The sequence below is a fragment of the Ursus arctos genome, unplaced genomic scaffold (genome assembly GCF_023065955.2).
Source record: "Ursus arctos isolate Adak ecotype North America unplaced genomic scaffold, UrsArc2.0 scaffold_16, whole genome shotgun sequence".
Classification (NCBI taxonomy): domain Eukaryota; kingdom Metazoa; phylum Chordata; class Mammalia; order Carnivora; family Ursidae; genus Ursus; species Ursus arctos.
Window position 1 is genome coordinate 43,261,906 of NW_026622830.1, and position 24,946 is coordinate 43,286,851.

At 39.2% G+C, this 24,946-nt stretch overlaps 1 protein-coding gene across 1 annotated transcript in view; it reads left to right on the forward strand.

The window, feature by feature from the left end:
* CFAP61 (cilia and flagella associated protein 61) overlaps positions 1-24,946 on the forward strand; it is a 285,814-nt gene that overhangs the window by 89,448 nt on the left and 171,420 nt on the right. Inside the window, exons 11-12 of the mRNA XM_057312694.1 lie at positions 822-861; positions 3,508-3,647. Of these exons, the coding sequence (XP_057168677.1) occupies positions 822-861; positions 3,508-3,647 (180 nt within the window). The remainder of the gene's footprint in view (positions 1-821; positions 862-3,507; positions 3,648-24,946) is intronic.

The following is a 24,946-nucleotide window of genomic DNA, read 5'->3' on the forward strand; positions in this document are numbered from 1 at the left end:
CCATATGATAATTGTCTTTCTCTGCTTGACATATTTCACTTAGCATAATCTCCTCCAGTTCCATCCATGTCGATACAAATGGTGGGTATTCATCCTTTCTGATGGCTGAGTAATATTCTATTGTATATATGGACCACATCTTCTTTATCCATTCGCCTTAGAGAATGTATTTAAACATACTCCCAGTCTCCCAACCTCACTTAGAATCATGTTTTACTTGTACTTTTTTCCTTTTATGTTTTCAATTTCTTTGGAAATCTTAGAAGTTGAAAAGGGAAATCTTTATTTTAGTTATATCGTAGACATCTAAAAAGCCTATAAACCCTTCTAGATTTGTTGTGTACATTTATTTTTCCCTGTGTGTTCAGATAGGATTGTGCTTTGAATGTGACTTTTGAATTTTCAGACAGAAATTCGATGATCCGTTATGGTTTGTCTGTGACTATACAACCACAGGTGGTCAGAAAATCTTTTGCATGTAAAAGAGAAAAAGATCAGGATTGCTTATAATATACCCACATCTCTCTGACAGCTCTAACAAAAAAGGGAGGGATTATGTCACAGAATGACTATTGAGCGTCTTTGAATGCACAGGTTATTAATTGCTATAATAATGTCTTTAGTTAATAAAAAAATACTTTATTACTGAAATATGAAGCTTATGACTTTCTGCAACTTGATTAATGTTCAGGTAGACACAAATTCTGACTAGTGGTTGGCTATCACTGCGTGGCAGGAAGAGAGCCATAAATCTCTCTAAATATATACTGATGCTGCATTTGCTTGCGGGTCAGTGACAATGCTCACTGTCTTGTTTACAGATCACTGGACTTTATGAATTTTGTCTTCAGTCTTTTTCCTGTAAGTACATGCTGAATTTTGAGTAATATAATTGATTTTGTAATCTAGAAAAGTTATAGAAAAGTAAAATGGCGTATTTGCTGTCCAAACATGTACATTGCCATGAATGTTGAGGTTTGAATTGCTTCTGTGTTCTGAAAATAAGGTTGAATGATATATCATGAACTCTTCAAAATATCGTCATGGCTGTTTTAATAGTTCCCTTTCAATGTCTAATTTCTTTTAAGGATAGCTTTAACAGTGTTTTATTAGAATCAAATAATTAATAGAATCCTGGTAGTACATGAAAATGTCAAAAACGACACAAAAGTGGATTAGACTGCCATATTACTTTAGAGCTTACATTGGCTCAAAGAATTCTGAAACCACTAGATTGCTTTTCTGAGAGTAGTAAAGTAGGAATTTGTGGCTGATTTTCTGGTGGTGTCACCTGACACAGTGCCTGACATGGAGGAGGCATTCAACCTACTATGACTGGTTTGGTGGATCGGCCTCAGACAAACAGACCAGAGCAAACAACATCCTCCATTCCTGTTCTCTGCCTCCATTTTTGGTTCACTGTTGTCAAGGGATGGAGAGTCTAATCAACTTCTCACTTGATTGGAGGGAAGAAAGTGGGAAAGAAAGGCAATTGAGGAAAAAATGGATTTTTATGAAGACTTTTTCCATGCCTCCCCTATCAGTTAAGTCAAGTCAATAACTAGACTTCTTCAGTTGGTTAATTACAAGCAAAATATCTATTGTCTTATTTTTCCTGATACTCTTTCTACTGAGGCAAAAAACAAGTATGGTTTAATTATGTTTCCTGAAGCCTATGTGAGCATAAGTTGTATTTCCTCATTTAGTTGATATAGTGAAGCCTTGCAGTAATGTTCTCCATTGTTTTTATAACTTTTGGGGATTAATGTTAAGGCATTTTGAAGCTCATAAAGCAATGTAGATTATCCTAAAGTAGGATTTACAAAGCTAGTTTCCCTCAGAGATGACCCAAAGTATTTTCCCTACATTTAAATTCACTCCCACTTTGAAGTCCCTGTAAAGGCAGATCTTCAGCATTGCAAAACCATGCTGGCTTTTATAAGGTAAAAGACACTTTTACGTTTTAATTCTATTTTATTTCAGGATATGAGGAGAGGGGAACAAACTACTTTTATTATTCATCCTTAAATCCTTCAAATCTGAGTCAAAGCAATTCATTATAGTCTCCTCCTCCCAGAGAAAGACCACTGAGACTTGGCACCCATTCCTTATTTTCAGCTTGAGTATTTCAACAACTTGACTTTCAAGTTCCCCAAAAGGAGCTGTGTTATTTTGCTAGAAAGAAGGAAGATAAGGTCAAACAATGATTCACTCCTTTGGTTTGCACAAACATCCCCAGGGTTTTGGATTAGCACAAGTAATGCCTTCACAGGGTTCAGGAGGAGGCGAGATCCCAAAGGGACAAATTAGCTCTGGGAAGAGCAGGCCACTCCTGTAGGCACCTGGCAGAGGGTCAAGTGGGATGTGTGGAACACAGATGGTCTAGGACAGCTCTGTCCGATAGACAACAAATTCGAGCCACATAAATAATCTAAATATTCTGGCAGCCACATTAAAAAAAAAAAAAAGCAAAAAGACAGGTGAAATCAATTTTAATAATATATTTTGTTTAACTGAATATGCCCCAAATTTAACCATTTAACGTGTAATCAGTATGAAAAGTTATTAATGAGATATTTTACATTTTTCCCAGTGTTTGAAATCTAAAATGTATTATTACACCTGTAGCACATTTCAATACAAGCACTACATTTTCATCAGAAATACTTGATTTGTGTTTAGATTTCATAAAATTTACAGTTGAATAAGTAGATTCATATACCCAAATTGTTCCAACAAACATAAAACTTTTCTAATAACTGAATTGAGTATCAGTTTTTATATTTAAATTTTAAATTAATTAAAATGAAATAAAATTAAAAACTCAGTTCCCCAGTCACTCACATTCCCAAATGCCCAGTGTCCAGACATGGCTGCTGGTTCCCATATTGGGCAATGTAGATCTCAGGGGTAAGTGGAAGCTCTGAGGACATCTGGATCCTTATACCTGTTAACTAAACACACTTCCCAGGTTAAACACATTCTTAGATCTGTTCACCTAAATGGGATCATGTCATGATAAAATACAGACGTCCATTCATGTATAATACAGGATTTTAAAGAAGAAAAGGCCTGGAGCACCATTCTCTTATCTCAGAGTAAGGGGACCGGGGCTGGTGCTCTATCACTTAGCAAGCCTAGGGCCTTCCCTATGACACCACGCTGCCTCATGGCCTTCAGGGTGCAAGTGAATTTGCCAGCACAAAGGACCTTACTTTCAAAACTGACTTCCACAAAAGACCTATGCCAAATGGGTCCTATTGCTTACAATATTCATTTATTTAGGTTTCAGCCAGACTTGCAGAGATTTTCTCAGTATGCTTACAGTTCCTTATTGTCTTGAATTTCATATGATTACTTTCCAAATTATAGGAAAGTTGAACTTGAACACCCTGTCCTTTGCCCATTTTACTCCCTATTTTCTGTAGTGCTTTACAGCAGGAATTTGTTTAGTGATGAATGGTTTCTGATTCTCTTCCTGTGTGTCCTGGTTACTGAACATGTTAGGAGAAGAACTTCTGCATCATTTCTCTGCCGCACCTCACACCTGAGTTTGCCCTCATCCAGAACTTTGTGAAGATTGTCCCCTTCAACAACTGTACGCTGGAGCAGGATCTCTATGTCTTCCATCGGGCTGGATTGCTCAAGTAAGTGGACATACGTTTGGCTGAAAGGCAATCCATGAAATTAAACAAAGAGAATGGAACAAGGAGCTTGTTACCATTTTAACTTAATGATTTAAGAATTGTTTTATTGGTGGAGGGCTTGATCAAGTGATTTTAACCAATACACTTAGGGAAAAAGTCATATTGAGAAGTTACTTGTCCAGTCAGATATTTTATTGTCAATAGAAAAAATATGATACCAAAACAGAAAAACTGACACCCCCCCCCCCAAAATGGCCAGACTATTTACTTAGGAAGAAAAACAAACAGAAAACAATGGATATTTTAAAATCTTCAAACTTATCATTCATAGGGGAAAGGAAACCCAAACAAGAATGAGACATCATTTTTGATCAATTGGCAAGATCTGAAATAGGAAAGCATTCAGTTCTAATGAGACAATGTAGCAGTGGTCAGAATGTAATTGACATGAAATTTCCAAGGGCAGTTTGTCCAGAATGCTGTGGTGGCTCATATCCTTCAACCCTTAATGCCACTTCTAGAAATACATCCTAAAAACTGGTTGCAGAGATGCAAACAAGAAATTATATATAAGGATTAAAGATATTGGAAATACTCTAAATGTCCAATAGTAGGAGAATGTTTAAATATTTTATGGTAACTATATGAAGGAATTTTAACTCTGTTTGCAATTCATTTAAAGAATATTTAATGATTGGAAAATGCTCAGATCGTAACGCTAGGCTTATACTAGTATATAAAACAGCATTTCAATATGACCTAAATTTCTAGAGAAAGAAAAAACATGAATAAAATAGAGCAAAAGGAGACGTGCAGATGTGGTACTATGCTGTGCCACCCAGCCCCTCTTGTTGAGGACTAAAGAACTCACTTTCTGACTATGGGATGTGTGAACACCAACAGCTTGAAGCTGGGGCCCCCTTGAAAGAGATTGCCCTGGACTGAAGAGAAGGGTTTTGCCCAAGTTTGCCCCTCCCAAGGGCGGCCTGCATCCAGTGACTAGTCTTGCATGTGGGGAGGGGGAGGAGACGCAGTATAAAAAGCCAGCAGCTCCCTGCCTCAAGGAGGGACAACTCTGAAGGGTCTTCCCAGGGCCAGAACTCCCAGTGGGATCAGCTGAGTGTTTGTTGTGACCCTATTGCTTGCAGTCTGACTTTTCCCTCTGCCCTGTCCTGCTTCTGTCCCTCCTTACAGGGGTGGAGAGTCCTAAGAGCGCACCCCAAAAAATCCCAGCCTATAGAGCTCTGTGTGAGGCTGCCTCCCAGGGAACCTGGCCTGCAACACTAGACGGAGTGAACAGTTGCCCCTGGGCGGTAGTAGGAGCATCTGGGATGATTTTTAATTCCCTTCTTTACATTGCCTAAAATTTGGAATTCTACACCCAACTTGCGTACTGCCTAGGATTCTTGTGCTGGCAAGTAGTAGAAACCCATCCGATTGGCTTAAGTAACTGGAGAATTTATTACTACACAGTCAAGTGACGAATCCAGTCAAGTGAAGAATCCATCCATCCAATCAATGGCGATGCTGGCTTCATAGAGGGTTTAGTTAGCCTTATTTGATCTGTCTCTTCCAGGTTGACCCTTCTCAGACCCATGCTTCCTCTGTGGTTGCAGGATGGGTGAGGTAGCTGTAGACCTTTTATCACTTCAAGTCCAATGGGAAAAGAGTGGTGGGTATCCTTTTCAGAAGCCCCAACACAAAAGTCTTTTGCCTCTCATTGGCTCAGATTGTGTCCTGTGTTGACCCATCACTGGACCAGAGGCTGCTGGTTGGCAACACTTAGGTGTGTTCCCAGAGCTCAAGAGTTGGAGGGGTGTAGTGCCAGACAAAAATCTGGGGGCATCGCTGAAGAAATGGGCAGTTGAGCGGCTCCCCATAGCTCTGTTTCAGGATAGGACCATCTTGATCAATAGAAAATGAACAGTATATGTGTGTGGTAGGAATACTATCAATACTTTGCATTTTCTGTAATTTACCCTTTTCAAGCTAGTCTTATGTGTGTAGTCTTATTCTTACAAGATATTATGGAGTTCATCAAACTGTGCATTTAAAATGGGTACATTTTTACAGAATGTAAATGAGACCTCACTAAAATTGCTGCAAAATCTTACAAGAAAGTAGAGTAGTTTCAGAAAGCTTTCTCTATACTTGATATATTAGCCTTTTAAGTGAAGCTTAGAGAAACATCCTAAATGATCACTTTATATTTGGAGGCTGGCTAAATATTCCTTTGGCATTTTCATTTGGCACATTACTATGCAGTTTTGAAAAAAACAAACAGATCTATATATCCTATATGGATGGTGAGAAAAGCAAGGAGTCAAATAGTAATAGTAATTGTACTGATAGCTTACATGTATGAAAGGTTTATAGCATTTTAGTCACTTTCTTAATCACTTTCCATGTATCAATATGTACAGTGACTTTATTAGGTAGGTACCATTATTATTATCCCCATTTTACAGGTAAGGAAACTAAGACTCAGAGAAGTTAAGTGATTAGTTCAAAGTGACTCAGCAGGATGTGGCAGAGCTCGTATTAGAACTAAGGCAGTTAGGAGCACCTGGGAGACTCAGTTGGTTAAGCGTCTGACTCTTGATTTCAGCTCAGGTCATGATCTCAGGGTCCTAGTATCAAGCCCTGCATGGGGCTCCCTGCTCAGTGCAGAGTCAGCTTGAAATTCTCTCTCTCCCTCTTCCTTTGCCCTTATCCACCCTGCTCTCATGGGCTCTGTCTCTCTCTCTCTAAGGAAAAAAAAAAAAAAGAACTAAGGCAGTTAGCTTCCAAAGTCAACTCGTCACCACCTCACATATTGCTTCTCTTTACTGTGTTTTCAGGTAAAGCTACTGTAACAGAGAGACCCCAAAACACAGTGGCTTGAGCCAGATGGAAATTCCACCTCTATCACACAGTTGTGCAGACATAGCAGCCTTTTCCCCATGTAGTTGTGCAGGGACCCAGGTTCCTTCTCTTACTTCTTCCTCATCTGGTAGAGTGAGGGTGTCTACCTAACATCTGCATGATAAGTCAGGGGGTCTGTGAATTTGTATGGAAAGAAAAACTACATCTTTATTTTATAACCTCTAGTTGAAATTTAGTGTGTGCTTCCATTGTGAGCAGAGACAAGCCTCAGAAGTGTTCCTGAAGCCACAACTTTGTAACAAGTAGAAATCATGGATATTTTCCTATCATGTTACAGTTGTTCCAGATATCTCAAAATATGTATGCTCATCCTACTTTGAAATTTCACTAAATTCATTCTAATCAGAACTTGTTACTAATTGCTTAGGAGACATTGATATTACTAAAACATACATTTTAAAAACATTTTGGTAACTCTATTTCAATATAACTCCTTGTCTTTTATTTTACACATTTAAAAATATTATTCTGAGCAGGGGCCCTAGCATCAACAGACTGCCAGAGGGGTCGATGGCATTTAGGGGTCCTAAAATTTCTAGACCCCTGCCAGAGTGGGCTCTTTTCCTTCTCATGCTTCAAGCTGGCTCAAAGGATGGCCACCTTTCAGCCCATGGAGAAGGGTAGGAAGAGAAATGAAGAAGCACTTCCCTTTTATGGAGCTTACATCACTTCTGCTCATAGACTGTGGTCAGGAAGTTGGTTGCACGGCCCTCCCTAGCTGTAAGGAGGCTGAGGGTATGTCACTGGTAGGTTGGGTGTGTGCCCAGAGTTGGTTTTGTTATTAAAGAGGAGGAGGGGGAAAGGATACTGTGGACCCATCGTGTCTAGTTTTTATCTTGCATATACATAGAAGCTCTAGCAAGGTACGCAGGACTTTATTAACGTTATTAACCTTGTGTACATAGGACTTCCTTAACCTGAGGAGCAGGACCAGAAGGTTGGGTTTGACTGGTGACTTATTTTTTACTTTACGTTTATCAGTGCTGTTTGATTTTGTTTCATTAATAAACTTTTTTTGGAGGGAGCAGCTATAGATTTATAGCAACACTGAGCAGAAAGTAGAGGATTCCTACATACCTCTTCTCCACCCCCATCCCTGCACACAGACTCTCCCTCAGTTTACATCTCACACCAGACTTATGCCATTTGTTGCCATTGATGAACCTGTCTCAACTCATCATTACCACCCAAAGTCTGTAGTTTACATTGGGGTTTAGCCTTTCTGTTGTGCATTCTGTGGGTTTTGACAAATGCGTAAAGACATGGATCCACTGTCTTAGTATCCTACAGAGTAGTTTCTAAAAATCCTCTGTGCTCCACCTCTTTCGTCTCTCTCTCCTTCCCCACAACCTCTGGCAACCACCGATCTTTTTCCTGTTTCCAGTAAAAAGTTTTGTCTCCAGTTTTGCCTTTTCTAGAATGTCCTGTAATTGTAATCATACAGTATGTGGCCTTTACAGATTGGCCTTTTTCACTAAGTAATACACATTTTAAAGTTCCTCTATGGCTTGAAGTTCATTTCTTTTTAGCGCTGAATAATATTCCATTGTCTGGGAGTAGCATAGTTTATTTATCCATCAGCTCATTGAAAAACATCTTGGTTACTTTTAAGTTTGGGCAATTGTGAGTAAAGCTTCTATAAACATTTGTGTCCAGGTTTTTGTTTGGGTGTAAGTTTTCAGCTCATTTAAGTATATAACAAGGAACACAAGTTTGGATCATATGGTAGGAGTGTTTAGGTTTTTTGTTTGTTTGGTTTGGTTTTTGTTTTTTAAAGATTTTATTTATTTATTTGAGAGAGAGAGAGAGCACACATAGGGGGAGAGGGAGAAGCAGGCTCCCAGCTCAGCAGGGAGCCTGATGTGGGGCTCGATCTCAGGACTCCAGGATCATGACTTGAGCCGAAGGCAGACGCTTAACTGACTGAGTCACCCAGGCACCCAAGAGTGTTTAGTTTTGTATAAACTAGCAAAACTGTCTTCCAAAGTGGCTCTACCATTCTGCAACCCCACCAGCAATGAATGAGAGTTCCTGTTCCTCCACATCCCCACCAGCATTGGTACTGCTGGTGTTTTGAATTTCTGCCATTCTAACAGGTGTGTAGTGGTATCTTCTTGATTTGATTTGTAATTCCATAATGATGTATGGTATTGAGCATCTTTTCATATGCTCTTTGCCATTTGTATGTCTACTTTGGTAACATATTTACATATTTGTTCAGATCTTTTATGTATTTTTAAATTGGGTTGTTCTTTTTTTTTTTTAAAGACGTTATTTACTTATTTGTCAGAGAGAGCACACAAGCAGAGGGAGTGACAGGCAGAGCAGGCAGAGGGAGAAGCAGACTCCCCACTGAGCAAAGAGCCCCATGTGGGACTTGATCCCAGGACTCCGAGATCATGACCAGAGCTGAAGGCAGATGCTTAACCAACTGAGCCACCCAGGCATCCTGGGTTGTTCATTTCTGTTTGATTTTTAAAAGATCATGGGCATGGATTACATCTATCATAGAAAATCTTAGTTATTTTGTATGTACTGATAAATAAATAAAATCTTTAAAAAAAATAAAAAGATCTAAGCTTTCTCTAGAAAACAGTGGCCTGCTGCCATGTCTGCAAAAGGGTGGTGGTGACACGCATGTGGGTTTTGAGGGATACCTCTCCCGCACAAGCAGGAACAGGTTCTTACATGGAAAGGGGCATGGGAAGCAGAGGAAGAGCAGAAAGGAGCTACACAGATGGACAAGCTGAGAAGCGGTGTAGAGTGGTGGCTGGCTGGCCACAAAACTCACAGAGGAACAGAGCAAGGTTCTTGATGAGGCCTCAGATGGAAACAGTGGCAAAAGATCATGATTTATTTATTTATTCGACAGAGATAGAGACAGCCAGCGAGAGAGGGAACACAAGCAGGGGGAGTGGGAGAGGAAGAAGCAGGCTCATAGCAGAGGAGCCTGATGTGGGGCTCGATCCCATAACGCCGGGATCACACCCTGAGCTGAAGGCAGATGCTTAACCGCTGTGCCACCCAGGCGCCCCTATTTTTTAATTTTAACTGTAATTCCAAATAGTTAACATACAGCGTCATATTAGGTTCAGTTGTACAACACAAGTGATTCAACACTTCCATGCATCACCCAGTACTCATCAGAGAAGTGCCCTCCTTAATCCCCATCACCTATTTCTCCTCTCCCTAAGCCCCTTCCCTCTGGTAACCATCAGCTTGTTCTCTACAGTTAAGAGTCTATTTCTTGGTTTGTTTCTCTCTTTTTCCTTTGCTCATTTGTTTCTTAAATTCCACATGAGTGAAATCATATGGTATTTGTCTTTCTCTTACTGACTTGTTTTGCTTACAGTTATACTCTCTACTCCATCCATGTTGTTGCAAATGGCAAGATTTCATTCTTTTTTTATGGCTGTATAATATTCTAATGTATACCATATCTTCTTCATCCATTCATCAATTGATGGGTACTTGGGTTTCTTCCATAGTTTGGCTATTATAAATAATACTGCTGTAAAAATTGGGGTGCATGTATCCCTTTGAATTAGTGTTTTTGTATTCTTTGGGTAAATGCCCAGTAGTGCAATTACTAGATTGTAGGGTACTTTTATTTTTAATTTTCTGAGGAGACTTCGCACTGTTTTCCATAGTAGCTGTACCAGTTTGCATTCCCACCAACAGCATAAGACACTTCCCCTTTCTCCACATCCTTGCCAGCACCTGTTGTTTCTTGTGTTATTGATTTTAGCCATTTAGGTCTTTTCTTTAATTCTTTATTTTTACTAAATTGTAAGCACAAAGAGCTTTTTAGAGAAATCATACATTTAATGTTAGACATGGTAGTTTTGCCTGTTGGTATTGCTCAGCTCCTACAGGGAATATGATCTCGAGAACTGCCTTCCTCCCTCTGCTTTTTAAATTTTTTTAATTGTTATTATTTTTTTTTAGAGAGAGAGGGCATGTGCACACATGTGTAGGCACGTGCGGGCAGGCAAATGAGGGCAGGGAGGAGCAAAGGGAGAGAGAGGATCTTAAGCAGATTCCATGCTGAATGCAGAGCCTGATGTGGGGCTCCATCTCAGGACCCTGAGATCATGACCTGAGCTGAAATCAAGAGTCGGATGCTTAACCCACTGAGCCACCCAGGCGTCCCCACCCCTCTGCTCTTTTTAAAAAGCCATGTTCTCGGGGCACCTGGCTGACTTAGTAGAGCATGCGACTCTTAATCTTAGGGTTGTGAGTTCAAGCCCTACGTTGGGCCTAGAGCTTACTTAAAAAAACACAAAATCTGAAAGCAACCAACTTGTCCTTGAGTAGGTGAATGTATAAAAAAAACCCTGTAGGGGCACCTGGGTGGCTCAGTTGGTTAAGCGTCTGCCTTTGGCTCAGGTCATGATCTCAGGGTCCTGGGATGGAGCCCTGCTTTGGGCTCCCTGCTTAACGGGGAGCCTGCTTCTCCCTCTCCCTCTGCCGCTCCCCCAGCTTGTACGCTCGCGCCTGCGCGCGCGCTCTCTCTCAAATCAATAAATTAAATCTTTAAAAAACAAAACAAAACAAAACCCTGTAGCCCCCTCGGGCAGCTAAGCTTGGCTGGCTGAGAAGGAGGCCAGCTGACCTGAAGGTGTTTCTACAAAACTGTGAAGGGGAAAGACAAACTCACACTCGTCCATCCCAGAGATATTTGTGTTTTTAAAACATGATTGGTGTTAAAGAATGAGTTCAGAGGGATTTCATATCTTCCAAAATGAAGTTCAGAAATGTGAGTGTGGGAGTGACCTCCCAGAAGTCCAGCGGCCACCTCTCATTGACCCCTAGCGTCAGTTTTCCTGAGGCGGCACTGCCTTGACAGGGCCTCCCTTTTCTGCCCCTGTGTCTCCAGAGTGTTCTCTCAAAGTTCCAGGATGTTTTCATAGTCGGTCCCGTGTACTGACACCTGTATCTCAGCCAGGGAGGCAGAGGGGTCCAGGTGCAGCACTGGTGTCCCTCATAAGCCAGGGCCTGTGCCGTGAAGCTCTGTGATACGCGTCCCTCTTACCTGTGATAGGCACACTGGGCTTTTAATAAGTAAAGATGTACAAGGGTTTATTTGTCCCTGTTGTCAAGGAAGTGGTGGCTGACAGCTCCACAAGGCCAGCGAGGTCATGGCATCTAGCATCTTCCCCCACCCCCCTCCCCCACAGCAGGTGGCTTCCCCTCTCACATTTGCCTCGATTTACTCCAGGAGAACTCTGTATTTCATATGCTGTTCGGTTCCACTCCGAGCGTGGTCCAGAGATCCGCAACTGCAGCATCCTTGGAGAACTTGCTTCAAGGCAGAATCTCAGGCCCTGCCCCAGGCCTTCTGACTGTGTTTGCCTGGGGCTCTGTGTTGTTATCAAGTGCTCCACTTGATTTTTATGCACATTAAAGTTTGAGAAGTGCTGGAGGCGCCTCTGCTTTCTATGAATACAGCTTTCCCTCACTATCCAAAAGTAAGTCATTCCTATGAAACATCTCATACACCAAACCTGCATCTGGGAAATGAAGAGTATCCCCTGCTTTGGGAAAGTTCACGATATTGCCACTTCACTTTCCTGAAAGACCCAACATTAGTATGATGATGGCTTTCTTTGTAAAAAGTAAAGATCTTTAGATTTCTTTCTGGTAGCAAAAATGAAGTGGAGGACCCCGGCATATCATTTGGTAGGAAAGGATAGTGATTCTATCTCCTCTCCAAATACAGATTTTCTAGAACCATGTAAGCCACATCAACATTAAACCTTTCGTTATCTGGTAATTTCTGGTTCTGTTGAGGGGTGGAGCCCTTTTCCTATTGTGTAAATAGACCCTTGGGCTAGACCTTCTAAGAATAGGTGAACTATAACAGTCTTAGGGATTTTTTTCTACTTATTCCAAGTAATGTTCATTTTTCTTATCTCTTTCTAATTCCTGTCTTTTCATACACACCTCCCCTTAACCTGAGTTTTTGTAAAACCATCTTTTCAGATTTCAAGATGTAGATGATCAGTGGGAATGCTTCCAGCTAGAAATGAAGGAAAACCCAACTCAAAGTGGCTTCAGCCATAGGGCATCTGTTGGCTCAGATAACTGGGAGATCTGGAGACAGGCCCGGCTTTAGGGTTTGAATCTTTGGGGTTTTGGTTTCTTTCCCTTTTCCACCCTGCTTTTCCTGGTGGCAGCTCCAGCCCGAAGCTGGCTTCCATCCCGTTGGCAGAATGGCTGCTGCTGTTCTGGGCTGACATCCGTGCACCACTGCAGAGAGGGAGGGAGCTGGCTGCAGGCAAGTGCTTTCTTTCCCAGAGGCCCCAGCGCGCGCCTTCATTCAGCCAATACATCACGTTGACTGTGCAGTGTGTGCCAGCCCCCATTCCAGGTGCCGGGCAAGCAGAAGTGACTCAAACAGACAAAAATCCTTGCCCTCATGGGGCCTGCATTCTAGTTAGAGGAGAAAGACATAAAGGGAGGAGAGAAAATATATAGTGTCTAGCTGGTGAAGGTGAATGTACAGAATAAAGCAGATGAGGGAAAGAAGGCGCTCTGGGGTGTGGAGGTAAGGCCTCTGGGGAAAAGAGGTGAGGGGCAGCCACGTGGGCACAGGTCCTCAACACCTATTCTTTTTATACCATGGTTTTAGAATATGTTGTGTTCTTCCATTTTTTGCTTCACTTCTCTTGACATTTGGGATGGATTGTTCTTGCTCTTAAGTTTGGTTACTTTAAATTTCATGACCTCATGTTCTGGTCTCCCACCCAATCTTGTTCTTCTTCCCTTGGGAAATTATATTTGTGTCTGTCATCTGCCCTCTGGCCATGCTGGCGAACCCTGGAACAAATCATTCATTCAATTGTTAGCGATGCTTGCCTCTTCTGTCAACAAATTCCATGCCAAGGTTCCCTGTCATTTCACTTTTGACTTTGAAAAGAGAACATAATATTTATGTTAACTTTCCTTATAAATGTATATGCACTAAAGGCTTTTTAACACTTCTTACTTTATATAGTGATTTCTAGGATGTTTCCAAACTTAATATGAGGTTAGAATATGGTATAAATGATTCTTTTTCCTTTTGCTCATGCCTGCCCATTCTTAGCCTTCATATAGGCTTTTTCTTCCTCTTGTTTATGCATGAATGGAGGACACATTTGGATGAACTTGCCACTCATTCCATCTTCCTGCCCTTCCAAACCATGTTTTTCTGAAATTTGCCATTTTTAATTTGAGGGAATATGTTTCAAACTTATTTATTGTATTAGAAATTATTTTCTGTGAATAAGTATTTACCACTAAATTAAATCATACCACTAATTGTCAACTTTGCTCATAAATGAAAATGCCTCTAGGTTTTTGGCTTTTAAAAGATTCGTCCCCTCAGTGTTTTTCTTTTATTTGCTTCTCAGTGGGTGACTCTGTCATGCCTGGTTGTCATTTCTTCTAGCATGTCACTATTATACCTATTTCAGGCCCATGTATTATTGAGAGTGTTTTAGTGATATCAGTCCTGGTGCTTTTAATCAGCCTCCTTGAATAGAACCTAACAGAAAACTTAATTTTGTCATTATTGTTTTGTTTTGCTGGTTAGCTGGCTTAAACTGAAATATTGAAATCAAGTTGTTTTATGTTTCTATTACATAGATTACTTCTTTGGATTTCAGAAGGACTCAACTTACTTTTTCTTCTTTCTATCATTTTGGTTTCATTTACTGGCATCATAAAGTTGCCCTATATTCTGCAAGGCTCCATCCATGCACACATACTCCTGTAGGTGTCTAAAACCATTCATTCAATTTGGGATTGAAAAATTAACTGTTAAATCTTTTTCCTTCTATTTTTATATATGATTTTCTATTTTGTTATGTGTACAGTCTGATTAAGTACTATAAATTCTGATTTTTGAGGTCAGAGACTGCCTAAAATGGGACAAGAAGAAAAACTTACTGGGAAGCAGGTCCAGGGCTGCCAAACTTTCAGGACCCAAGAAGGAACAAGTGGGCAGGGGCTTCACCATTTCTTCATAGAGAGGTGACATTTCCTGGGGAATCATGGGTTTGAGCATTCAGGTATATCACAGAGAGAAAGTGTAAGAGAGAGGTGACTTGGGAGCTTGAAGGCCTATGGGGAAGGGTTAAGAAACAAGATGGCTCCATGCAGGACCCCCTCAGGAGACTGGATGGAGGAAGCCATGTGAACACATGAGGAGAACCCCAGCTGATCTGTCTCTCTGATTCAAGGTGGCTTTAGAACCAGGCCTGAACCTTGGCGAAAGAACACTTAAACTATCCTGGTTATTGAATATAAGTTCACTTCCGGGAAGGTTGGGCAAGATGACACGCAGAACAGGTAGAAGGAGGTAGGAGTTCTTCCTGGTTATACACCATGAGACAGAAGGAAGGGGCCTAGCATAAAGGTGATAACAAGAAAATGAAGATCAGAAACTCCTTGTCTGAGACTTGTGAAGAAGTGAAAGCAGGCCCACATTTAGATACCTCCAGTGGACCCACCATCTTTTGCAGTCCCACTGGGCCTAATTCTGACATGTAAACATCAACGTAGACTTTGTCTTTTTGAACATTTACTTAGCCCATTAAAAGTTCATTCCATAGAAGGTCTTGGTATCATTTTATAAACCCTCAATGATTTTTTTTAATCTTAAGATTTATATGAAAATATGGCAAGAAATAAAGATAGCTGCTTGCTAATTCAACAATAAATACAATCCCTCTTTGGTGTGTATGTGTGTGTGTGTATTACATCCATATATATTTTAAGATAATTTCATTTTAATTAAGGATCATGCATGTTGAGAATAAAACACTAAGCATCCTTATAACTACGTTTTGAAGTTGTTTTATTTTTCAAAGGGTTTCTGTAACTGAAACACAGGCTGAGTTCTCCATAACTCCTGGTCCATTTCTAACCTCATATACATCATTTAAAACTTAAAGGAATTTCGGAATTATTTCTCAGAAGATAGTTCTGGAACCAACAGAAGATCAGCTCCATAAAGGCAGGAATTGTGGCCTGTCCTGTTACCTGATGGATCCCCAACACCCAGAACACACTGGGCATTTAGCAGCCGTTTAATCAGTATTTTTGATGACTGAATGAACCATTCTCAATAAAGCCACTTTAATAATTGATTTTTAAGGAATACATTTTAATTGAGAAACTAGGCCTTATGTATATTCATTTTTTACTTTTTCTGGGTGCTCCTGCCAATTGCAGTATAAAAGCAGTTAGGCCATGTAACTACTGCCACATTTGTATTTCCTGTCTGTTGGCCACAGGTCCCTGCCTCTCATTCCAGGTAAAGGCAAAACAAACAAGCTGCAGTCCCTAGCACCTGATGTGTAAGCAATCATATACACACAGGCCATTTGCCTTAAAGCTCCTGGTGAAAAGATCACCTATGGAATAAACCTAAATTTGGCTTTTTAAGCTAAGCAAGAAACAATGGAAAAATTGCTCTCAGAGTCAAACACTAGGCAACAGAGAACAGCCTTGTCCAATAGAAATACAGGGTGAGCCACTATGTAATTTTAAATGTTCTGATAGCTCTATTAATTAAAAAATTAAAAAGTGGGTGCCATTAATTGTAATATTTATTGTTTAACCCATTATATCCAAAATATTATTGTTTCAACATGTTATCGCTATAAAAAGTATCATTAAGATACTTTACATTCTTTGTACCAGGTTTTCAGAATTCAGTGGGCGTGTTACACATACAGCACATCTCAATTCAGAGATGCCACCTGTCAATTGCTCAGCAGCCACGTTAGGCTTGCAGCTCCCATATTGGACCGTGTAGCTTCAGAGTAGTGCAGAAACACATTGCCCGTTCCTCCCTGTGAACGTCTGGGAACACACGAAGACGGTGAGGTGTTCCTCTTTGGCAAACATAAATAACAGAGATGAGAGCCTCACAGTGCAACACACTGGTTGTGTCCTCTGATCAACAGTAAATTTTCATGGACAAACTGGAGAAATTATGTCTGTGTTTTTGTGATCCTTGGCAGTAAACTAGCCTCATATTCCATCTAATGTTATTGAGAACTGCTGTGGGCTAGGACAAGCCCTGTTCTTTCAGAGTGGAACATGATGCGGTCCTAGCTTTGAGCCTTGCCAGAACGAAGATGCCATATCCCAGAAAGCAAAGGATAGCATGATAGAGACATGGAAAAAATGTCATGTCCTTGTTCACCCTCCTGGTTCCACAACACTCTTAGTAACTCTTTTGTAGCCCTGATCATATACAGAAGCATGAGGAAAACTCTCTGGCCATCTGCATGCAAGCAGCATAATTCATTCCTTTCACAGATATGTATTGAGCTCCTCTCTGGTTCCAAAACATTGTCATCACCCAAAAGGACACCCAGTACCCATTAGCAGTCATTTCCTATCCTCTCCTTCCCCCCAGACTCTGGTGGTAGCAAATCTACATTCTATCTCTATAAATTTGCCTATTCTGGACATTTCATATAAATGGAGTTATACAATATATGGCCTTTGAGATGTGGCTTCTTTCACTTAGCATAACATTCCTCCATGTTGTGGCCTATGTCAGTACTACGTTTCTTTCTGTGGCTGAATTATGCTTACGCTGTAGATAGATCATATTTTGTTTGTCCATTCAGAAGTTGATAGACATGTGGGTTCTTTTGACCTTTGAAGCTATTGTGAATAATGCTGCTATGAACATTCAGGTACAAGGTTTTGTGTGGACATATGTTCTTTGTTTCCTTGGGTATTTTTCTAGTATTTTTGTGGTCTTGTTTTTACATTTAGATCTTTAATCCTTCTGAATTAGATCTTGGCATAAGGTGGCCATATCAGAACAGAGTTCTTACCCTTCACTTAAAAATTGCCCATAATATTTATCTTATTAAGGTGATATTAATCTTTATTAATCTTTATACCAGTTAATTATAGATGTAAATTGTTCTTTGCAAATATGCTACTTTGTTCATAGTACGGAAGCATGCGTTAAAATGTAAGCACAAATAGTCACTAAAGGCTAAGTAGGTTAGACTTTTTCACCCTGTTAATGCTAGGAGGAAGAACACTCTCCTATATAGTAATAACACCCTAATGACTGGAGAGTGTTCAGTGCAAGGCCAGCTACATAGTACGCAGAACTCATTACGAGATGACAACGTGGGACTCTGGCATAAGATGGAGAAGTCATCTTCCCATGGGCTTACCATTCCAACCCAAGGCAAATAGGCATTCTCCAGTGGCTTGTGGCCTCTGCGCTGGGATGCACTAAATACTTGGGTTGAGAGTAGACAGGAGATCCGCACTGAGTTGCCAGCTGAACACCCCAGGGCACCACCTGCCCTGGGTGGGGATGACCACTAGTTTGCTCTGACTAGAGACTTCATGGGGCATGTACCTGGTCCTTGACCTTTCCCATGCCCGTGTCCAGGACCTCATGAGGGTAGAACATAATGGTGAACATGGGTCTCCCCCCACCAATGCAACCCATTTGTCACCTCTGGTAGAGGGCCACAGCAGTCATGGGGAAGGGATGGGGAGGCCCCGTGGGGCCCAAGGTGCCAGGGGCAGGAAACAGGTGGGAGAGGACCCATGGAGATATGGTGGGAGGTGGGTACCATGCATGAGCTGCAGCTCCAAACCCCTGGACATGCTCTGTTGTCTTACTTGACTGCATGTAAAAACAAAATCAAATATTAAATCATTAAAAATTTTAAGACTCGTGAAGCCAGCCCAGGTTCAATGTAATTTCTCAACTTCCTAACATACTTTAAAGATTTGGGAAAAAATTTGGCTTTATGTATGAATTAAATATGAAAGCAAGCATGATGCTGAACTATTTACTTATAATTTTTATGTCTAGCATCTTTTTTATTGACACATGATTGATGTAACATTGTCTTAGTTTCAAGTGTACCACATAATGATTCGGTATTTGCATGCACCGTGAAATGATCACCACAGTAAGTCTAGTTACCATCCATCACCATACAGAAGTACATTTCTTTTCTTGTGATCAGAATGTTTCAGATTTACTCTCTCAGCTTTTAAATATGCACTACAATATTGTTGACTATAGTCACAATGCTGCACATTACATGCCCGTGACTTTGTTATTTTGTAACTGGAAGTTTGTACCTCTTGACACCCTTCACCCGTTTTACCAATTCCTAACCCCCTCTCCTCTGGCAACCATTATTCAGTTCTCGTCTGTGAGGTTTTTTTTTTTTTTCCCCTTTGTTTTGGTTTTTAGATTCCACATATAAGTGAAATCATACAATATTTGTCTTTCTCTGACTTCTTTCACTTAGCATAATACCCTCAAGATCCATCTATGTTGTTGCAAGTGACAAGATTACATTCTTTTTTTATGGCTAAGTAGTATTCCATTGTATATATATACCACATCTTCTTTATTCATTCATCCATTGATGGATACTTGTTTCCATATCTTGACTATTGTAAATAATGCTGTAATGAACAGGGGGTGCATGTATCTTTTTGAGTTTATGTTTTCATTTTCTTTGGATAAATACCTAGAAATGGAGTTGCTGGATTATATGTAGTTCTATTTTTAATTTTTTGAGGAACCTCCACACTCTTTTCCATAGCAACTGCATCAATTTACATTCCCACCAATAGTGCATGAGGGATCCCTTTTCTCTACAACTTTGCCAACACTTGTTATTTCTTTTTTTAAAAGGTTTTTAAAATTTATTTATTTGACAGAGAGAGAGAGCACAAGCAAGGGGAGCGGCAGGCAGAGAGAGAAGCAGACTCCATGCTGAGCAGGAAGCCCAAAGCAGGGCTCGATCCTAGGACCCTGAGATCATGACCTGAGCCAAAGGCAGCTGCTTAACTGACTGAGCCACCCAGGCACCCCTCTTTTTTTTTTTTATAACAGCCCTTATAACAAGTGTGAGGTGACATCTCACTGTGATTTTGACTTGCTGTGTCTATTGGTCATCTGTCTATCTTCTTTGGGAAAATGTCTATTCAGATAATCTGCCCATTTTTCATTCAGATTTTTATTTGCTCTTCTGTTGCATGAGTTCTTTATACATTCTAAATATAAACCCCTTATCAGATACATGATTTGCAAATATTTTCTCCCTTCAGTAGGTTGCCTGTCCTTTTGTTGGTGATTTCCTTTGCTCTGCAGAAACTTTTTAATTTGATGTAGTCCCACTTGTTTATTTTTGCACTTGTTGCCTTTGCTTTTGTATTCAGTTCCAAAAAAATCCTTGCCAAGTCTTACATTAAAGTCTTTAATGCATTTTGTGTTAATTTTTGTGTGTGGTGTAAGATAGTGGTCTAATTTCATTCTTTTGCATGTGGCTGTCCAGTTTTCTCAATACTATTTATCAAAGAGACTATTCTTTACCCATTGTATGTTCTTGCCTCCTTTGTCATATAGTAATTGACCATGTAAGCATGGGTTTATTTCTGGGCTCACTGTTCTGTTCTATTGATCTGTCTGTTTGCTTTATGCCAATACTATACTTTTATGAGTACTGTAGCTTTGTAATATAGTTTGAAATCAGAGAGAATGATGCCTCTGGCTTTGTTCTTCCTCAAGATTGCTTTGGCTATTTAGGGTCTTTTGTAGTTCCATACAAATTTGAGGAATATTTGTTCTATTTCTAGGAAAATGTCATTGGAATATTGGTAGGGTTTGCATTGAATCTGTAGATTGCTTTGGATAATACGGACATTTGAACAATATTGAGTCTTCCACCATGAGCATGGAGTATCTTCTCATTTATTTGTGACTTCAGTTTCTTTCATAAATGTATTATAATTTTCAGTGTGCAAGTCTTTCACTTCCGTGGTTAAATTTATTTTCAGGTATTGTATTCTTTTGATGCAATTGTAAATGGGATGTTTTCTTAATTTTTCTTTTTGATAGTTCATTATTAGTGTATAGAAGTGCAATAGATTTTTGTGTATTGATTTTGTATCATGCAACTTTACGGAATTTGCTTATTAGTTCTAACAGTTTTTTTGGTGGAGTCTTTTGGGTTTTCCATATATAAAATCATGTCTTTAGCAAATAGTGACAGTTTCACTTCTTTCTTTTCAGTTTGGATGTCTTTTATTTCTTCTTCTTGCCTAATTGCTCTGGCTAGGACTTCCAGCACTATATTTAATAAAAATGGTGAGTATAGGCATTCTTGTCTTGTTCCTGATCTTAGAGGACAGTTTTTCACCATTGAGTATGATTGTAGTTGTGAATTTGTCATATCTAGCCTTTATTATGTTGAGATACATTCCCACTGCCCACTTTGTGGAGAGTTTTTATCATGAATGGATGTTGAATTTTGTCATATGCTTTTTCTGCATCTATTGAACTGATTGTATGATTTTTATCCTTCATTTTCTTAATGTGGTATATCACATTGATTGATTTGTGCACATTGAACCATTCTTGCATCTCGGGAATAAATCCCCCTAGATAATGGTGTATGATCCTCTCTGTGTATTGTTAAATTCAGTTTGGTAATAGTTTGTTGAGGATTTTTGCATCTATGTTTATCAGCGATATTGGCCTTTAATTTTCTTTCTTTTTTTGTGTGTGGTGTCTTTGTCTAGTTTTGGCATCAGGGTAATGCTGGCCTCCTAAAATGAGTTTGTAGGTATACCGCCTTCTTCATCTTCAGTTTTTTGGAAGAGTTTGAGGATTGGTACTTTTTAAAATTTTTTTTTAATTTTATTTTTTTTTCTTCTTTCAAATTTTTATTTATATTCTAGTTAGTTAACATATATTGTAATATCAGTTTCAGGAATAGAATTTAGTAATTCATGACTTACATATAACATCCAGTGTGCAACACAAGGGTGCTCCGTAATACCCATCATCAATTTATCCCATACCCTCTCCACTTCCCTTCATCAATCCTCACTTTGTTCTCTATAGATAAGAATCTCATGGTTTGTTTCCCTCTCTTTTTTTCCTCTTCCCCTATGTTCATCTGTTTTGCTTCTTAAATTCCACATGAGTGAAATCATATGGTATTTGTCTTTCTCTGACTGACTTATTTCGCTTAGCTTAATATACTCTTGCTCCATCCATATCATTGCAAATGGCAAGGTTTCATTCTTTTTGATGGCTGAGTAACATTCCATTGTGTGTGTTTATGTATATTTGTGTGTGTGTGTGTGTGTGTGTGTGTGTGTGTGTGTGTGTATCACATCTTTATCCATTCACCAGTTGACATTTGGGCTCTTTCCATAATTGTGGTTGATAATGCTGCTATAAATATCTGGGTGCATGTGCCCCTTTGAATCAGTATTTTTGTATCCTTTGGATAAATACCTAGTAGTACAATTGCTGGATCATAGGGTAGCTCTATTTTTAACTTTTTGAGGAACCTCTAGACTGTTTTCCATTGTGGCTGCACCGCTTTGCATTCCCACCAAGGTTCCCCTTTCTCCACATCCTCGCCAGCATCTGTTGTTTCCTGTGTTAATTTTAGCCACTCTGACAGGTATGAGTTGGTATCTCATTGTGGTTTTGATTTTTATTTCCCTGATGATGAGTGATGTTGAGCGTCTTTTCATGTGTCTGTTGGCCATTTGGATATCTTCTTTGGAAAAATGTTTACTCATGTCTTCTGCCCATCTCTTAACTGAATTATTTGGTTTTTGTTGTTGAGTTTGATGAGTTCTTTATAGATTTTGGATACTAACCCTTTATCAGATAAGTCATTTGCAAATATCTTCTCCCATTCTGTAGGCTACCTTTTAGTTTTGTTGATTGTTTGCTTTGCAAGGATTGGTATTAAATCTTTGAATGTTTGGTACAGTTCACCAGTGCAGCTCTCTGGTCCTTGGCTTTTGTTTGTTGGGAGGTTTTTTGTTTTTGTTTTTTTAAATTACTGATTCAGTTTCCTTACTAGTAATCAGTCTGTTCAGATTTTCTATTCCTTCATGATCCGGTCTTGGAAGAGTGTATGTTTCTAATAATTTATCCATTTCTTCTAGGTTGTCCAATTTGTTGGCATGTAATTATTCATAGTAATCCGTTGTGATTCTTTGTATCTCTGCAGTATCAGTTGTAACTTCTCTTTCGTTTCTGATTTTGTTTGTTTGAGCCCTCTCTTTTTTCCTGGGGAGTCCAGCTAAGGGTTTTTCAGTTTTGTTTATCTCTTCAAAGAACCAGTCTCTATTTCATTTATTTCTGTTCTGATCTTTGTTATTTCCTTTCTTCTATATACTTTGGGCTTCATTTGTTCTTCTGGTTCCTTTAGGTGTAAATGAGATTGTTTGTTTGGGATTTTTCTTGTTTCTTGAGTTAGGCCTTTATCACTATGAACTTCCTCTTGGAATGCTTTTGCTGCACCCCATAGATTTAGGTGTGGTGTATTTCCATTTTCATTTGTCTCGAGGTAGTTTTTGGCTTGTCCTTTGGTTTATTTGTTGATTGATTAGTTGTTCAGCAGCATGTTGTGTGATCTCCATGTATTAGTGATTTTTCCAGTTTTCTTCTTGTAATGACTTTCTTGTTTCATCCCATTGTGGTTGGAAAGACGTTTGATATGATTTCAATCTTCTTAACTTTATTTAAATTTATTTTGTGGCCTAACGTACGATCTGTCCTGGAGAATGTTCCATGATATTAAGTCTATCTGGTCTAAGAAGTCATTTAATGCTGATGTTTCCTTTTTTATTTTCTGTCCAGATGATCTATCCACTAATGCAGTGAGATATTAAAGTCCCCTGCTATTAATGTATTGTTCTAAATTTCTCCCATTTAGGTCCGTCTATGTTAGGTGCATATTTACAATTTTTTGTAATTTTTACAAATATTTACAAATGTTATATCCTCTTGTTAGATTGACCCCTTTATCATTATTTAATGCACTTCTTTGTCTTTTATTACAGTCTTTGTTTTACAAGCCTGTTTTGTCTGATATAGCTATAGCTTTGCCTGATATAACCCCAGCTTCTTTTTGTTTCTATTTTCATGGAACATCTTTTTCTACCTTTCACTTTCAGTTTGTTGTATGTCCTTCTGAAGTGAGTCTCTTATAGGCAAGATGTAAAGGGACTCCTTTAAGCTGAAAAGAAGGGGCACTAGTTATATATATGTGTGTGTGTGTGTGTGTGTGTGTGTATATATATATATATATATATATATATATATATATAATAAAATAGTCTATTTTAAGTTCATAGAGACTTAGTTTAATGCATTCTAAAGGTCTACATTTTTATTCCCTCCACCCCCATGTTTTGTTTTTGATGTCACATTTTACATCTTATTTTGTGTATCCCTTAACTAATCATTGAAGTTATCATTATTTTTACTACTTTCGTTTTTTAGCCTTCATACTAGCTTTATAAATGATTAATCCCCTACCTTTGCTATATATTTACCTTTACCAGTGGGATTTTTACTTCCACGTGTTTTCTTGTTGCTAATTAGTATGCTTTATTATATTTCTTGTAAGGCCAGTTTAGTGGTGATGAATTCCTTTAGCTTTTGCTTGTCTGGGAAATTCTTTGTCTCTCAATTCTGAGTGATAGCCTTGGTGAGCAGAGGTTTCTTGGTTTCAGCATTTTGCATGTATCCTGTCACTGTTTTCTGGCCTGTAAAGATTCTGCTGAAAAATCTGCTAATTGTCTTAGGGTGGTTCCCTTGTACATAACAAGTTGTTTTTCTCTTGCTGCTTTTAAGATTCTCTCTGTATCTTTAACTTTTGGCATTCTAATTATAATGTGTATTAGTGCAGATCTTTTTGAGTTCATCTGATTTGGAATATCCTGTGCTTCCTGGATTTGGATGTCTGTTTCCTTTAGGTTAGGAAAGTTCTCAGCCATTGTTTCTTCAAATAAGCTTTTTGCCCCGTTCTCTTTCTTGTTTCTTCTGGGACTCCTATAGTGCAAATGTTATTCTGTTTGATGTTGTCCCATGGGTCCCTTAAGCTGTCTTCACTTTTTACATTCTTTTTTCTCTTCACTGCTCTGTGTGGGTGAGTTCCACTGCCCTGTCTTCTACATTACTGATTCTTTCTTCTGCTTCATCTAGTCTGCTGGTGAGACCCTCTAGTGTATTTTTCAGTTCAGTTATTGTATACTTCAGCTCTGTGACTTCTGTTTGGTACTTTCTTATATTGCCTATCTCTGTTGAAGTTCTCACTGTGGTCATTCACACTTCTTCTAAGTTTGGTGAGCATCTTTATGACCATTACTTTGAACTCTTACTCAGGTAAGTTACATATCTTCATTTCATTAAGAGTTTTTCTGAGGTTTTGTCTTGTTCTTTCATTTGAAACATATTCCTGTTTACTCATTTTACTTGACTCTGTCTGTGTTTGTTTCTATGGTCTAGGCAAAACAGCTACCTTTCCCAGTCTTGAAGGAGTGCCTTTGTGTAG